Source organism: Delphinus delphis, chromosome 6, assembly GCF_949987515.2.
Source record: "Delphinus delphis chromosome 6, mDelDel1.2, whole genome shotgun sequence".
NCBI lineage: Eukaryota > Metazoa > Chordata > Mammalia > Artiodactyla > Delphinidae > Delphinus > Delphinus delphis.
Genome location: NC_082688.1, coordinates 66,325,460 through 66,344,000, shown reverse-complemented (window position 1 = coordinate 66,344,000; position 18,541 = coordinate 66,325,460). Strand labels below are relative to the sequence as shown.

Here is an 18,541-nt window from a genome sequence, read left to right as displayed (position 1 = left end):
GATCAGCCTATACATATATTTTTAGTCAAATAATTACTACATTCTAAAGTTTTCTGTTCATAGTCTTTCAGCCATTAGTTGATATTTATTCAGAATTAAATATGTTTAAGATGGAAAATCTAACTTTAAACATTCTTACTCTAATTAAAAAATAGTAACTATCTTGCCATAAACCATGATATATGTAATATTCTTTAAACTTTCATCTTGTGTAGGCTTAAAAACGAACTAAGAAAGGCAAACAAGTTGGTATTGTTTCTTGGTGTGCAATGTTTAATAGAGTCAGCCGCCACTAGGTGGCACCAAATACAATGGATAAAAATATAAAGCACATACTTTTCATGCATTTCCTTTATGTGTTCTTCTTTTGCTAGGAGTTCAGATTTCAGAGACTTCAAGTTTGATGATTGTTTAGTGAGTTCATTAGTTGCATTCTAGATTAAAAATACACATAAATTCAAATATGTCTTTCAATCTTGTTCTAAAGCAGCATAAGTATAAATGCCATTTTCATGAAGATAATAAAATTGCAAAAATTATGGTTATAATTAAAATGAACATCTAAACATTTTAATATGCTTCATTTTGTATGTTCTAACAGAAATAACATGGCACACTAAAATTTTTATATAACATGCCAAAATCATAGAGGAACACACTCACATAATAACTGCAAAGAGTATATACCCAAAATACATTTACGGGAAATATGGATTTTGTAAAATGTAAATGTGTATGTGATTAATTATTTTTATGGTTTAGTAAGATCACTTAAAACTAATTCTGGATTTACTAATAACCTGTAACAGACTAAATATAGTCACAAAGCTTTGCTGCACCTCCCAGCAAGAGGTGTAATCCGTCTCCCAACCCTTTGAATCTGGCCTGGCCTGCGATTTGCTTTGACCAAAAGTATGTGGCATATGACACTGTGCAAATATCAGATCTAGGCCCTAAATCCTTCTAGCTTGCATCTTTGCCCTCTTGGAATGCTGCTCTGGGATCACCTTCCAACAAATATAGAGGAAAGGCCATTTGGGAGAGTACTGAGGTACCCCAGATGACAGCCAGCAGACCAACTGCCAGCCTTTGAGTGAGGCTCTCTTGGAACTTCCAGCTCAGGTAAATCCTTGGTTTAGAAGAATGCAGTCATATGAGGGGACCCAGCAGACAGCAGCAAAAGACCTACCTAGTGAACCCACTGGATCATAAGAAATAATAAATTGCTGCTGTTTTAAGCTGCTACATTTTAGGATAATGTTAGATAGTAAAAGATAACTGATAAACTTATGAATACTGAATATTTCCTTACTTGAACTTATAAACAATATTAATTATTAAAGTATTTATACATAATTATTAGTTTTTCAAAGCAGAACACCTTTGTGGTATTTGTTGTCTGCGTGGCCCAGGAGCCAGAGTGTTAGGGACACCTAACTTTCAATTTTGACTCAAGTTCCAAGAAAACATGTACTCTGAGATATTATTTAGTGATTTGATATTTTGGTTTTTCTACCTGTAAGACAGCATTGACATACATTAATTCATTTGTTAAATTTAAAAAGTATTAAATAATTTAAATAGAATAAAATATAACTTTAAAAGTATTTGTAGTAGTTATTTCGCTAATTTTTCTAATAACTATAGTTAATTGTTTCTATGAGAACTATTTCCAGGTTTGACTAACTTATTCTAAAAAATATAAATCTGAAAAGATGAAACCATTAACCACACAATGTAAATGTGAGTCAAATTCATCGGACAGACTTTAAATATCTCATTGGTATGGCATATGTAAATTTTAAATTTCCATTAAATATTATATTAATTTTCTTAAAAACCCAAGGCTACCTCAACTTGGCAACTGTATTGAATGCTAAAAGTTTTGATTAAATTTTGTGTTACACAATCTAAATTTCCATCATATTTTACATGTTTACAGTGACATATGGTGTCTTATTTCTAGCACTGCCAGAGTAAGATGTTCCACACTAGTAAATTTACCAAAAAATTGAAGCTTTTGCTTTAATCATTAAACTTAAATTCTTTCCGGGATGATTGTTCATTCATTTAGAAATGACAATCCACAATTACATTAAGCAATAGTGATACTTTAATATAATGATATATTATAAATATTATCACTATATTAATTATGCTATATTACTGTATCTAATTTATTATCACTGTATCATTATATAATGATGCCTTTATGATATAAATGGCTACTCAGCCCTACTCTGAATGGTCCCAGGCTGCTGGTTTTCTAATTTTGTATTTTTACCTTAGCATTTTTTTTCTGTCAATCTGTTGATCATAGTTTCTTGATTCTCTCAATATTCCTGCCTAAAAACAAGCATCCTGGCCCTTAATATACATACTTCTAATTTGCTGCTTTTGAGGTGTTTTCTGCTGAAAAGTTAAACAAATAAACTCATTACAGCTGTATTTTAAAAAAAAGACAAAAGGCAGTAAATGAACTCTGACAATATCTTCAACAGAATAAATTAAGTGGATTTTAAGATAGCTGTTTGATTCTTTTATGTTTTTAGACTTAAGCCTGTTATTTTAGGTGGCTGAAAAATGCTGTAATTTTGACTTCTGGATAATTGAGGGATTACAGAATTATAATAAATATAACAATGCCAGCTTGATAAATACTTTTGCCAGACCCTCTAAGTCTCACAGTTATTTTGTTTAATCCTCAAAAATCCTTTTGAAGAGGGTAGAAAGGTATTCCTGCTCTAGACCTCTGGAGAAGCTAAGTAATTTCTTCAGTCAGGTCCCACACACAAGAAGTTACTGGACAAAAAATGATCAAAACCCAGGTCCTCTGACCCTTTTCCATTTCCTACAACATAATACTTATCTGCAGCATGACAAAATCTGGAGTAAAACACATATTTCAAAGATGTCATAATGGTAATAATCTATCTTGGTTAGAGCTTTCCTGTTTAAGTTTATTAAACACTAAAAATTTTTCAGAGCAAAATGAGTAAAAGCATGGATGCTGGAGCCCTATGGATTGAGTTCTTATCTCAGCTCTATCTCTTAGTAGCTGTGTGACCTTGGACAATTAACATACTCAGTTTGCTTAACTGTAAAATAGATATAATAACAGAATTTATATCATAGGGTTGAAACGAGTATTTAATGAGTTAACATTTTTAAAGGACTTAGAACTAGATTGGCAATAGATTATATATAAATTAACAGTAGTTTAAAAACTATTATTCTTCATTATTAACTTACTGGAAAACTGGAAGAGAACATGGTGTATACCAAAAGGTATCCTTTCAACAATCAGGAGGTCAAAAAAAATCACAAATATAAGTTGGAGTACTACTCAATCCAGATTGTATAAAGGACTACAAATTAAACTAAATATAAATAACTGATGTATATATCATTCACTGGAATTTATATGTCACTAAATATTTTATTATCTATCTATATAAAGTTGGGTTCCTTGAGGAAACATGTCTAATATGGGTAAAAATGAAGACACAGAAATGCACATGAGCACTCTAATTTCTGAATGAACCATGTACATCTCAGAAATACACCTAAGAATTTACATAGAAAAGTCTAATATTAATTGGATAAAATAAAAAAGATGGATGTAGACCTTTAAGAGATTCAAATGTAACCATTTTTGTTTTACTAGGCATAGAAAACATCAAGTAGAAAATAAGCTATTTCTCAGAAATTTATTATGTTAGCAATCTGATATCTGTTATAGGCTGAATTGTGTCCTGGCAAAATTCATATGTTTAAGTCCTAACCTCCCCTTCCAGTACTTCAAAATGTATTTGGATAGGGCTTTTAAGGAGGTAATTAAAGTAAAATGAGGTCACATGGGTGGGCCTTAATCTAACATGACTGGTGTCCTTATAAGAGGAACAATTAGGACACAGACCTCATAGACTGAGGGGTGACCATGTGAAGACACAGCAAGAAGGCGGCCATCCACAGGCCAAGGAAAGAGGGCTTGGAAGAAATCAAACGTGTCAATACTTTGATCTTGGACTTCTAAACCCCAGAACTATGGGAAAATAAATTTCTATTATTCAAGCCAGCCACTCGGTGGTATTTTTTTTTTTTTTTTTTTTTTTTGTGGTATGGGGGCCTCTCACTGTTGTGGCCTCTCCTGTTGCAGAGCACAGGCTCCAGACCCGCAGGCTCAGTGGCCATGGCTCATGGGCCCAGCCGGGAGCGGCATGTGGGATCTTCCCGGACCGGGGCACGAACCCCTGTCCCCTGCATCGGCAGGCAGACTCTCAACCACTGCGCCACCAGGGAAGCCCTCGGTGGTATTTTCTTATGGCAGCCTTAGCAACCTCATACAATGTCGAAACAGAAATTTGTAGTATCAAGAGTATTATTTACTTCAAAGTACTTAGTCTTCCAGAATATTTCCATATTAAAGCATGAAATAAGACAAAAGTAAAGATTTACCCTTTTTGTCCCTATGCAGCCTGGTCAGTGTTCCAGGACTCCAGGTTAGATATGGACAATGTCACTTCAAACTTACATCAAGCATGATCTAAATTGCTTTAGGCATTCTCATTAGTCTCACCTTTGTAACTCACACATTCCTTCAAAGTGAGAGAGATTTATATATGGGTAAAAACTAAGGCCAGCCTTACTTTTAAGTTGTTGACAGTCTCACCTGGACTTAGACACAATTCTTTATAAGCAAAAGGAACACTGGTCTTTATTCTCACTCTCAGGTTTAACTTGATTAAACCAACTCACCTTTGCTCTGTGCTTCTTCTCCTTTCCCCTAATTCCCTCCTCCTTCCCCATCTCCAACAAAGAACCACCAAGTTAAAACAGCAGCAAAATGTGTACAGGAAAGCAATTCTATTTATGTTGATACATTATTATGTTCAAAAAGAATTCTGTTCAGTGGCAGGCAGAGAGGAGTTGAATAGTGGAATAGAATGATAATGGCCAGTTTCCCTTGTCTCCTAAGTTAGGATTTCATGGTGTCTTGCTATTTTTTCAGAGAATAGTATTATAAGTTACCAGGTAAGAATCTACCAGGCTAAAATAGAAAGATGAGATTGAATGTAGTATTAATAATTTAGGGATTATTTATACCATAATTTACCTTTATTAGTAGAATAAATTAGAATTGATAGAAACATGTCTTTAAGGATTCAGTAACTTAATAAATGTTTTCATCTTTAATAAAATTTATAATCACCTTTAGTTTACACTGCAATTGCTTCATTTCCAAATCCATGCTCCTTGAAGGGCCAAGTGATGTAACTTGTATCCGTGGAACTGTTACCTGGGCAACTTCTTCAGCCAAACTTGTGATTTCGGATGAAGGCTCCAATTTCTTTAGTAAATCTTCTTTTTCTTTCCGAAGCTCAGCCAAATCCGAATTTAGCTTCTTTTTAAAGAAAATAAATATAAATTTATTATAAAAGTAATTACATTTAACCTAACAATTATCAGCATCAAATTGTACAGGTAGGAAAATGCTAAAGAAAAAAGTGACACTGATTACAAAAATAGTTATTATAAAAACTACAACATTTCTAACCTCCACTAGTTTTTGCTTAAGGTTGTAGGGCTTGTAAAGGTTAAAACAAAATAGACCAGCTGTACTCAATATCTTTTGGTTGGCTGGTCTTTACTCATGATGTGCTATTTCTTTGCCTTCACATAAACATGGGTGTGCCAGAGATTCACATATTTGATAACCTTGACTTCAGGGCTGATGTACTTAACTGGTAAAAGTCAAGCTGGAGCAGGACAGGATAACAGATGTTAGTTGTTTATCCCACTGGGTAGGTCTTACTACCCTATACAGCAGCCAAAATGCTTCTCATTTAGCAACAGAAACGTTAAGTCCAATTAGCAGAAGAGGCTTATTAGAGATTTAGTTCAAATAAATAGCATACAAACACATTCACTCAGTTTTATGCACTTGATTGATAGTTGACAAGTCCTCTTTGTAATGTTGAGGTAGATTGCACTAAACTCCTTACATTAAAATTTTTAATAACATGAACATTTTACTAAATGGCATACTGGTAATGCTTTTATGAAACTATAAAAGAAACCGCCCTAATGTTAGCCCCTTTCATTCACCCATCTGTAGTCAGCAGAACGCCACCAAGCTATAATGGCATAACAACTTAGAGATCCTTAAGAGGATAACTGCACTATTACTTTATTATTCCAAAGAAGCTTATAATAATGGTAGCTTAACATAAGGAACAATTATACAAAATGGTACTGAAGTCTCTCAGAGGTGGAAAAAATGCTTTCTTTGTTAAGAATTCTAGTTAAAACAGTAGAAGATGTGGCTAACATGTATAGTCATATATATACGGGACATAAGTTACTTAAGTATTAACACTATGTTTAAACACAATTTCTAAAAAGTATATCAATAAATCTGTAATTACATATATATTTGTGTATACATGTGTATACTGTTAAATATGAATATTTTAGATCATGAATTCAAAACTAGGGCTTGATATATTTGAGATTAAACTACGTTTTGGTGAAATAACAAGTATGTTTCGGTGAAAAAAAATTTCTTTGGCTATATTTTAACCTATGATCTAAAAGCGTGTTTTTTTATATTTTTCAGAAAATATTAATCCCTGGATTGTCCCAAAGGTAACAAATAACATGAAAAATCAAAAGCAAACTCATAATTTCCCTGAGTCTGAAAATCTTCCTGGTTATCATTCAAGGTTGAATACATTTCCCTCCCTGTTTATTAATTCTCTGTGCCCAATCGTCAGGTTCTATAAATTATGTAATATTTCTCATATTCATTTCCTTCTGCCACTTTCTTTTTTTTTTGCGATACGCGGGGCCTCTCACTGTCGTGGCCTCTCCCGTTGCGCAGCACAGGCTCTGGACGCGCAGGCTCAGTGGCCATGGCTCACGGGCCCAACCTCTCCGCGGCATGTGGAATCTTCCCGGACCGGGTCATGAACCCACGTCCCCTGCATCGGCAGGTGGACTCTCAACCACTGCGCCACCAGGGAAGCCCCTGCCACTTTCTTAATGCAGACTCATCATCCCACTAAGACCACTGCAATAACCTTTCCCCTATGGGCAACCTTTCTCTACGTTCAAATCATCTTTTATACAACTTCCCAAGACAACACTGACCTGTTATTCTCTTATTCAAAACTCTTCAGGGGTTCCTCAGCCCAATAGAATAAAGCTCAGATGTTTGTGGTTATAATAAAGCTCTGTAAGATTTAACTTCAATTTGTGTTTCAGTCCTACATCATCTGCAGTCAAACTTGTCTGCCCTTCCCCAAAACTTTCAGCCATTTCTACATTGATGACTCTACACATGGTATTTCCTTCTGCTGAAATCTCTCTCATGCATAAGAGTAGCTTAGTATTTCCTCCTTTATGAAATCTTCTCTGCAGTTGTCTCCTTTTTTCCAACCAAGTAGCTTCTCCATTCTCTTCGCTCCCATAGCATTATGGCTGTTCCTCAACCACGGCCCTAGCAAAGGCTTGAGAGAGGACTGTGCCTTTGTTAACCTATGTATCCACCCCCACCCCCCTACCATGGTATCTAAAAGCAATGCTTTTTGTATACTAAGAAACAGAAGAAAGGTTTCAAAAATTCAAGTCTACCTGTTTGTCGCACAGATGGTGCTATAAACACACATTGATTTCAGCTTTTATATATAATCTTTCTATTATTTTATTACCATATAAATTAAAATACACTTTTATTAGCAATGTAGTATTATTAAGCTTTTACTTAAATAGTACGCAGCAGAACATTTATCAATCCTAAAGTTAATGTTCTGCATCTAAATTAGACTTTTTGAGATTTTCATTTGTTAAGACATAACTCATGGCTACAATTCTAGGTGGAATCTCAGGCAACACAGAAGACTAAATTTTTAAAAATCTTTTAACATCTTTATTGGAGTATAATTGCTTTACAATGGTGTGTTAGTTTCTGCTGTATAACAAAGCGAATCAGCTATACATATATGTATATCCCCATATCCCCTCCCTCTTGTGTCTTCCTCCCACTCTCCCTATCCCACCCCTCTAGGTGTACACAAAGCACCGAGCTGATCTCCCTGTGCTATGCGGCTGCTTCCCACTAGCTAGCTATTTTACATTTGGTATATATGTATATATGTCCATGCCACTGCCTCACTTCGTCCCAGCTTACCCTTTCCCCTCCCTGTGTCCTCAAGTCCATTCTCTACATCTGCATACAGAAGACTAAATTTTGATGAGGATCTTTTCTTCCTGGTGGCTTCTCTCATTTGTTAAACTTGTATGCCATTAGATCTATTCTTTCCACAGTGGCAAATCCTGACATTATAAATATATCCTTCATTGAGCAAAGACCAAGACAATAAATATATCTCTTTAAAAGATATGCAATTATACCATTCAATTTAATGGTATAAAAATTTAGTAAACAAAGAAATATTGAAATTATGGAGACAGTAAACCAAATGACTTGCAATTTATTAAAATATAAATCATGCTTTGATTAAACTGTTTTAACTCTATAATCCTTAAAACATATTTCTGATGTTAATTATATATGTCTAGAAATGCTACAGAGCACCTGTCAAAATAGAAGAAATAGACAAATCATACATTCTATCAGTTTTGAATCCTTTTGGACAAGTAATTATGGCTCTATTACTAACTTCTCTCAGTTTAAGCATTCTATTCCTTAATTGAGAAGTTTTATAGATGAGACAAGAATGATAAATAATAACTTTCTTTTGTTTATACTTGGTTTGGAATGTGAGACTTTTGTGGTGACCTTGTTAGAAAGTGATTGTGCTGTTGGGACTTCCCTAGTGACGCAGTGGTTAAGAATCCACCTGCCAATGCAGGGGACACGGGTTCGAGCCCTGGTCCAGGAAGATCCCACATGCAGCAGAGCAACTAAGCCCATGCACCACAACTACTGAGCCTGCACCCTAGAGTCTGTGAGCCATAACTACTGAGCCAGCGTGCCACAACTAATGAATCCCGCACGCCTAGGGACCCTGCTCTGCAACAAGAGAAGCCACCACAATGAGAAGCCCGCATACCACAACGAAGAGTAGCCCCCGCTCACCGCAGCTAGAGAAAGCCCGCGTGTAGCAACGAAAATCCAGCACAGCTAAAAATAAATTTATTTAAAAAACAGTGATTGGGCTTCCCTGGTGGCGCAGTGGTTGGGAGTCCGCCTGCCAATGCAGGCGACGCGGGTTCGTGCCCTGGTCCGGGAAAATCCCACATGCCGCGGAGCGGCTGGGCCTGTGAGCCATGGCCGCTGAGCCTGTGCGTCCGGAGCCTGTGCTCCGCAGCAGGAGAGGCCCCAAAAGTGAGAGGCCCGCGTACCGCAAAAAACAAAAAAAAAACAGTGATTGCATTGTAAAAATCTATCAATAAATTAAAATTACTCTTAAAATTATTTTTCTTTTTTATCAGAAGCATGATTCCTGTTTCTATATTATTATCTTTCCATATCCAAAGATTTAAAAATATTTGTCATATTACATTAAAATCATAAATAATATTAAAACACATAGAAGAGTCATAATTTCTGGATTCTAATTTGGGGTCTACTGCTTACCAGCTGAGTGACACTGAGCAAGCACTTGACGGTTTCTCTGTTGAAAAACAGAGATGGGGCTTCCCTGGTGGCGCAGTGGTTGAAAGTCCGCCTGCCGATGCAGGGGACACGGGTTCGTGCCTCGGTCCGGGAAGATCCCACATGCCGCGGAGCGGCTAGGCCTGTGAGCCATGGCCGCTGAGTCTGCGTGTAGGGAGCCTGTGCTCTGCAACGCGAGAGGCCACAACAGTGAGAGGCCCGCGTACCGCAATAAAAAAAAAAACAAACAAACAAAAAAAGAAAACAAACAAAAAAAACCGAGAGATGATGCTTGCTTACCTAGCAAAGGTAATCTTGAGGGCAGAATTTTTTTTTAAATCTGTGATAGCACTTGGTAAACTTTAAATTTACAGTATTATTGTTAGCATTATTAGCTTGTGGAAAATGCTACCATACAGAGTCTAAGAAGTGCCCTAAAGGCTGAGGACCTGAATTAATAAAAAGCTGTGCGATATACATACACACACATACAAATACCAAATAATTCTGTAATTTCTCTCATGACAGAAACTTTACTTTGTCTTAAGTGACAGTTATTTGTTTGATCTTAACTTAGGATTCCCTACTAGGATACAAGTGCAGTTCCTCTACAATCTTTTTTTTTTTTTTTTCGGGTATGTGGGTCTCTCACTGTTGTGGCCTCTCCCGTTGTGGAGCACAGGCTCCGGACGCGCAGGCCCAGCGGCCATGGCTCACGGGCCCAGCCGCTCCGCGGCATGTGGGATCTTCCCAGACCAGGGCACGAACCCGTGTCCCCAGCATCGGCAGGTGGACTCTCAACCACTGTGCCACTAGGGAAGCCCCCTCTACAATCTTCTAAAAATCGATTTCAACTTAAAAGTTGACGTCAATGAGAATAATACTGAGATTTGTATTGATTTAACCAGAGGTTATAAAATAGAAGTTAACACTATAAAAGTTTAAAATGAGACACTAGTTATTAATTATTTATTTAAATATAACATTGAAGAAGCGTTAAGTCTCTAAAGAGGAAAGAACCCTCTAAGCAACTGTAAGAAGAAACATGGAAATATTAGGGAATTCATTATTCAGTAATGAGCACTGTGGTAGGCAGAATTCTTAGATGACCCCCAATGGCCTATGCCCTTGTATGTGTGTTGGAACTGTGAATATGATAGGCTATCACTCCCATGATTACACTATTTGCATTATGTTTGTTATATGCAAAGGGATTCCGTAGATGTAAATTATGGTCCCTAGTCACATGACTTTGAGTTAATCAAAAGTGAGATTACCCTGGCTGGTGAATAATCAGGTGAGCCCTTTAAAAAAAAGTCAGGGGCTCTTTTAGCCAGAGGTAAGATTCTCCTGCTGGCCTTGAGGAAGTAAGTTGCCATGTTATGAGAGGACTACAGAGGGGGCTATAACGTTAAGGCCCTAAGGAAGACCTCAGGAGCTGAGAATGGTCCTTGAGCAAGAAAACAGGTACTTCAGTCCTACAACCACAAGGAACTAAATTTTCCCAACAAACACAGAAGCTTGGAAGAAAAGCCTGAACTCCAGAAAGAAAGGCAGTTTGGCTGCTTGTGATACTCTGAGCAAAGGATCTCACTAACCTGTGCCAGACTCCTGACTATGGAAACTGTGAGGTAATGTGTATATCGTTTCTAAGCTGCTAAATTTGTGGTAATTTGTTACATAACATGGAAAACTAGTATGAATCCCAAGTTTTAAAAAGCAGCCCCTTTTTTGAACCTATTCCTTTCTCCCTTATTGCCTCCCTACCTTCCCTTAAGCAAGTGTCCTGAATCCACAGTACATAGTTTGTATAACATCCTCACTCTGGTTTTTCTTTTCCTCATCCATAATTTTGTGTTTATTTTTTCAATAGCTCTAAAAAAACTGTTCCAGTTTCTATGCTAGAAATATAAATTGCCTCTTCCAGATCTGCATTTTGTAGTTTAATTGCCAAGCAAAAAGCCTCTGGCCAGAAGTTTCCTTTTGTTGCTCTCAACAGTAATCCCATGAACAGGGTAGATAAGGCTCCCTGGTTGTACTCTCCTTTATTCTCTTACATGGGAGTTCATTCATGCCTTTTGTTTATTCTGGGCCCCAACTTGATATTTTCTGCAAGATTTTGCTAGGTAAGATCTACATTCAGGACCTGACTCAATATCTGTGATTCATTCCTTTTTACATACTATGTGGTAGGCACTGTATTAGCTCTATATTTTCAATGATAAAAACGTTATAATCCTTGCCTTTAGGTAGTTACCAGTCTATAACCTAGAAATATATCATGATAAACTACAGTAAGTGCTATGGAAAAACAAATCGGGGAGCTAAGGGAACTGCTGCTGCCTTCAAATCCTGTCTGGTAAATGCAAGTTACAGCCAGTTTCCTTCCGTGTACTCCTCCTGATTTGTTTTGTCAAAAGTTTCCTGGAAGCTCGATATAACATTAAAGGCCATGGCTAGATATACAATCATCCTGCTTTCCAACTTTTACTCTAGAGAAGGCATCTATCAGAAACTGCTGAGTAAATTCAGGGCAGTCCTGATGAGATGGAGGGTCTCTTCTCCAGCAGGGAGCCTCGGTAAACATTTTAATGTTCAAAAATGAATTATCAGAAAAAATAAAACAGGGCCCGTGGAAAACATTCTTATAGCCCAAATGAAAAGAAGAAAAGGGTTTAGAAAAAAATAAAACCAGAAAGAATCATTTCCCTAATCGCCCCCCAAACAATATATTTTTAGAGACTTTCTGATCTTGCTGTCTCCAAAGAATAAAATATTCAACATCTGCCTATTCAATGGACATGATACTAGTTGTGTAAAGAAAATGGTTTTGAGTGTTCAATTAGTTTAGGAGCAGTAAAGGAATAGGATGCGGTATAACTTCTCATTTCTAATAAAAGGTTGATTCTGACCTAACTTTTCTTTTTTTTTCCTGGACAGTAACGACTTTATAGCATTGAAAAACACTATTCAGTTCTCCTCATATATTTTTCACCACTGGATTAGAAACTTAAAATAATGAACCATTTAAAAAATTTGAAAATGTTCTTAGTTGGGATAGTGGGATCTGAAAAGTAGACACATGGAAATGCTAGAAAACCCAGCTTAACATGAGGGTGAATGTCAGGGTCACAGGAGCAGGATTTCTGGGAAGCCTATGGAGGAAATAGTTGGTGGCAGAAGGATTCTTTCCAGTCCACACTGGGGCAAAGGTGAGATGTCAAATGTTAGAAAAGGTCAATAAGTAACCAGAGAAAGTGAGGGCTAGTTTCCACCTATAATGATAGTGGAGTCTCTTATTTTTCTTTCTCCTTTTGAAACCCAAAGGCCTTGACAGTCCAAGTAGGGAAAAGCAATCATTTATTGGGAATGGTCTGTTTCCAATTACTTCACCAAAATCTTTAATCTTGAATTCTGCATAGAACTGAGAATAGTGAATGAAATCATTTCATATTGAATACATAAGTTCATTTATATCTCACAATCAGTTTTTTTCTGGTTCACATTTAAGCAGAGGCAGCAATTTTAAAAATCCTATATTATGATCTCAAAAAATTATAACATAAGGATTTCGTTACCAGAACTAAAGCAAAAGAGACTGAAGAGAAAATTCTAGTTGAACAATATCCATGTAAATTCTATAGGCAAGACTCTCCTAGAAAGTCACCATGATCTTAATGATATTTCTCCCTCCTGTGGATAGTATTAATATTCTTTCATTGGGAAAATTTTTCTTTTACAAGGAATAAAACTGAAAGAAATAAAATTCTGCATGTCATCCATGTATGGCTAAAAGCACAGTCACTTAATTAAAACATATGAGTTACAAAGAAAAGTACATAAATTTCTAGGTCACTAGCAAAATATTTTCCATAAAAGTACTTATCTAGAAAGATAAATAGTTCAGATTAATAACTCTTCCAAGTTAGTAACAAGTGTTTTAAATTTAACACATGCATTTTCCTTCGTTATGATACCTGAGATATTCAAGAAAAAGAATTAAAAATTAAAAACCACCAACCAAAAAAAAAAAGAACAAAGATCTTAGGCAGAGGTGGAATTATTTATGTAACAAAATTTTCTTATGAAAAATATACTTAGTTATAACAACACTCATTTATAAACTATTTTCTGACAAATTCAGTTATTAAAAGCCTATACTATGTTTCACAAAATGTCAAGCAAATGAAGGTAATATAGAGGACTTTTTACCAATGCTTTTGCTAGTAGTTAGACTTCAGTAGCCTTTAGAGACCATTAAGTACCCTTTGGCTAATTGGCCAATGGTAGATTAATCCTCTCTTTATTCTAGCAGCACTATTTTAACACCCTTTACACTCTGTCAGTGTAGTGTCTGAATGACAAAATAATATTGTGCATGAATAATAAGCAGAAAAGTTAAAATAACATTTCATGTTTCACATGCCATACCTATGTGTCAGAAGAACTTTTCTTTTTAAGTCACTGACATTCAACTTTTTTAAACAATCTCATGTTGACATCTTACTGAGGTGAATCTTCCTAATTACTGCTAATTGCCTACCAAGAAAAAAACCCTTTTCATGAAGTACAGTTGTCTAGTACAGATGAACCCAGCTCTAGTGTGCAGATTAAAGACAAAGCGTGACACTTAAGGTGCTACTTTGTTATAAGGTCATACTAAAAATGGTTTGCAATTAACAAAGCAGTTTTTATGGTACTGAAAATGCCAATCTGTCCTGATGTGCTCAAATTAGATTCTATCAAAGAAATATGGATATCTGCATATGGATAAGAGATATGCTACTCTCATAACATTTACAAGGAGTAAAATTAATTCAATGCCCTTATCCTTTGTAATGTAAGTTCCAGATAATGCCCAATAATTATTCTGTAAATTTGTCTGAATATTATTTCTCAAAATGAAAATCAACATTATTATTTCAAATGTCAAATTGCTTAAAAGAGCTTACTAATACTTTTAATTTTTAAAACAGCCCCCAATATTAAATACATTTAACATGTATCTTTTTATTTGTATTCATAGCTTTGACATAATAGGCATTTATAGTAACTATTAATCTATGTGATACTAGCAATACAGTGTGTTTCAAAATAATCTGAATAACAAAACTGATGAATTTTAACTGGACTGAAGTTAAACCACATTGTTTAAACTTCTGTTTCCACAACTACAGAAAAAGAATCAGCAAAAATGTATTATATGTGAAACTTGGAAAACTAACTAATACAACTGACTTTCAAGTATTCATGGAAAAACAATCAATGTTTGGTTTATTCATAGCAAGAACTGCTCAACTGTAGGTTTGTTATTATTTCAAATCCTCTACTGTAGTTACTAAAATAAAATTCCCCTTAAAACGTACATACCACATATTAAATACAGAGACAGATATATGTAACCAAAAGTATATCCAGAATAATTCAGCATTGTCACTATTATAAGAATTTCTCAATGTTCATATGGTAATATTACAAGTTCAGTTTCAGCCCTCCAGATATTTGATCTACGCATGGCATGCTTACCGATGACCATCAAGTTGCAATGCATTCCCATTCTGATTCCCTTCCCCAATAGAAAGGCAAGAAGATGGCAGGGCCATCTGATGTCCTGAAGAGAAACTGAGCAATGTCTTTCTAAATCCCTCTTTTTCACTCTCTTTCTCCTGCTTTCTATTGCTTAAACTCAGCTAATTCGAAACAGAAATATCTATTCCTCACAGGTACTGTATACACATATTCTCTTTATTTTTCCTCTACCACTTTTATCAATACTTTTTTTTTCGGTTACTTAAGAAAAAAAAGAAAAAGAAATAAACATGCCAAATCACTAAAAACAACAGTTGGTGTTTCAAGGTGATATTAATACTGTATCTGTATCTACATAAAGAACAGCCATAAAATTTCAAGTGAAGTTACAGACAGTGATTGAGTTATCAGGAACAGAGGCTATCAAACTCTAGAATATCCGTAGAAGTCTCATGAAGTCTGCCTCATTCTCCCCAATTAAATTTGTTTTTCCTAAGCAATAGATTTCAATACTTTGTTTTTTTCCATCCTAGTGGGGTGATAATTGCTTCTTAATGCACTGTATTTTATTGCACAAAAAGGCCTTAGTGGACTGGCCTGAGGAAACTAATGCCCACATATATAGTATTGTTACTAAATGGAAGCCAGAGTCTAGACAATTAAAAACTGCTCATAATACTTAATTCTTATATAGACTTCAGAAGAAAGGCATCAATATTTCTTCAAATAATTTATGACTTCTAAAAATTTATAATAGACCATGATCTATTTCTAGAATTCACATTTTTATAAGGTAAAGGATTTTCAGTAAGCCTGTAAAATGCATGTAAATGATTATTAAGTTTATTTAAATTATACTGAAATCAATTCATATGCATAGTGCATTATCAAGCTAATCTAAATGAAATATTACCAACTTTCTGGGTAATAAACCCAAAGGCTAAAGATCATCATCTCTAGCTCTGACTTCATATGTTCAAATGAGTAAAATGATATACATTTCTTAAATACATACTAAATATGAATAGTGTCTTAATACTTAGAAATTGAATTTTTTTACTGATCGGGTCAACAGTTAACCACAGCTTTCCTGATTTGTACTACAGCTAAGCTCTGCAAACAAGTTACTTGGATGAGAGCCAGCTGGGGTGTTTTTAAAGAAACCCTACAACTCATTACAAATTTAACAGCAGCAGCACTAAGTATTCATATGATTTTGATTACACTTATAAGTACACCCTACTAAAATTCTCAAGGGAAGCAAGTTAATAATGTTTTTCTCTATTTCCTATGCAAGTTTCACAAGATTCAAGAGAGTAAAAAAAGAGGACATTTCTTTAAAAGAATAGTTTTTGCTATAATTGGATCTGATATAAAATGGGATTTTTTCATTAAAAATGAATATATGTGAAAATATATATTAAAAAGGTAAAAAAATGACTTTCATGACATAGAGTAGAAATTTCTTTTAAAGGAGAAAAAAGAGATTTACAAATCTTGGACTTAGACTAAATTATACAAGATATTTCTTATTGGTTTCACTTGAAAAACTTTTTGTTAACACAAAAATTTCATATAGGAACTTCTACCATCCTTCATTTAATTGTTCTACTTAAAATTATCTTCTGTTTATCATATTATTTCCATTAGTAAAGCTTGACCTAACAGAGTAGTCACTCAGTAAATTATCTCTTACTCAGTTGTGCTAAGTGAAATATTATGATTTATACAGCTCTTTAGGAAGAGGGTAGTCTGGAGTTCTTTCCATTTTTACTAATCAAGCTGGTTTCTCTGCTTTTCTCCTGTATCAGTGGTTCTCAAAGAGTGCATACTACCTAGACATATATTTTGGAAATTAGTGAGGGCACTTTTCAGTGCCAGCACTGAAATGGGTGAGAGCCAGGAACACTAGATGTACTGCAAAGTCTGTATCAGTCCTGCCCAACAGAAACTACCTTGTTTCCTGCATGACTTTCAAATTTCCTGCCAATTATTCATGTAGATGAAAAATATGCATATAATGAAATGAATCTAAATCCTAACTAAAAATTACATATAAACAGAGCATTTTTTCCTGTGGTCCCAGAAATTTATAAACTATGTAAATCAAAGGAAGACTGAAAGATGAGAAAGAAAAATTGCTTTCTTCTCTGGTGTCTAAGCTCTAAGGATGTTACCACATGGCTGGTACCCAAGGCCAGAGCGATATGGAGAAAGCTGGTCTGAGAGGAAGACACATGAGATAAAGAGAAACCTTTAAAGACATTAGTGTCTGGTTCTAGTTAATGCTATTCTTCCCAAGTCTATTCTCTTCAGTTTATCCTTTGATTTTGTGAGCTTTTTTTTTTCTCCTTATTTAGAGTTCAGTTTCTGTCACTTGCTTTCAAGAGTCCTGCTAATAAAGCCGTCTAAAAACATGTCCAAAAACCTCTTCTCAGTTGTCCTATTTTCTATTCCTCTATGGCATCTGACACCATTGACCAACTCTTCTCCTTTTTCTTACTGGAAACATTCCCTCCCTTGTTTCTGTTACAACACTCTCCCACCTTCTCCTTCTCTGACTCCACGTCTGCTTATACTCCCACAAACCTTTTGTCTTGCTGCAAAGATTTGTTCCACTCCCAGCATCTTTCTCTGGGATAATGGCATCAATAGGTTTCTTTTTTTATTTTTTATGAAATATTTCAAATATGTAATACATAAATAAAAAAATATATATAACAAATGTCCCTTTATCAATCACTCAACAAAGACAATGTATTACTAATAGAATTGAAGGCCATGATCCTATCCCCTCTGACTGACCAGATATAATCACTATCCTGAACATTTTGGTGTTTATCATTCCCTGCTATTTCCTTATACTTTTAATACATATGTGTGTATTTCCAAAAGACATATAGTACCTTTAAGACATTCCTTCTTCACATTTTAACATCTCTGAATTTGGGTTCCATCTTCCATAACTGGATACCATATAATTCCTGCTATAACTTAAATAATATTTCTTTTTAAAAATAGCACATTTGTTGAAGGCTGGTGAATAGAAATCTCATCGTAGCATATATTGATTTTATATCTAGCAATCTTGCTGAAATCTATTAGTAATTTGTCTTGAGATTCTGTACAGACAAGCATAGTGCTTGGAACTAATGATAGTTTTGTTTCTTCATTTCTAATAGTTTTAACGTTCATTTCTTTTTCTTATCTTAGTGTGTTGCCTGTGCCCTCCAGCACAATGTCTAAGACAAGCAGTCATGTGCCCTCCAGCACAATGTCTAAGACAAGAAGTCATGGGAGGTATAAATGTCTTCTTCCTGGTTTTAAAAAGAATGCTTCTAACTCCCACCATTAAGTATGATGATTGTTTCAAGGTTTTGGTATATACTT

At 35.2% G+C, this 18,541-nt stretch overlaps 1 protein-coding gene across 2 annotated transcripts in view; it reads right to left on the bottom strand.

Annotated features, from left to right (window-relative positions):
- LOC132427360 (centlein) overlaps positions 1-18,541 on the bottom strand; it is a 147,496-nt gene that overhangs the window by 49,524 nt on the left and 79,431 nt on the right. For both annotated transcript variants that reach the window (XM_060014776.2, XM_069540773.1), the window contains exons 10-11: positions 5,213-5,404; positions 337-434 (exon numbers count right to left, since the gene is read on the bottom strand). In XM_060014776.2, the coding sequence (XP_059870759.2) occupies positions 337-434; positions 5,213-5,404 (290 nt within the window). The remainder of the gene's footprint in view (positions 1-336; positions 435-5,212; positions 5,405-18,541) is intronic.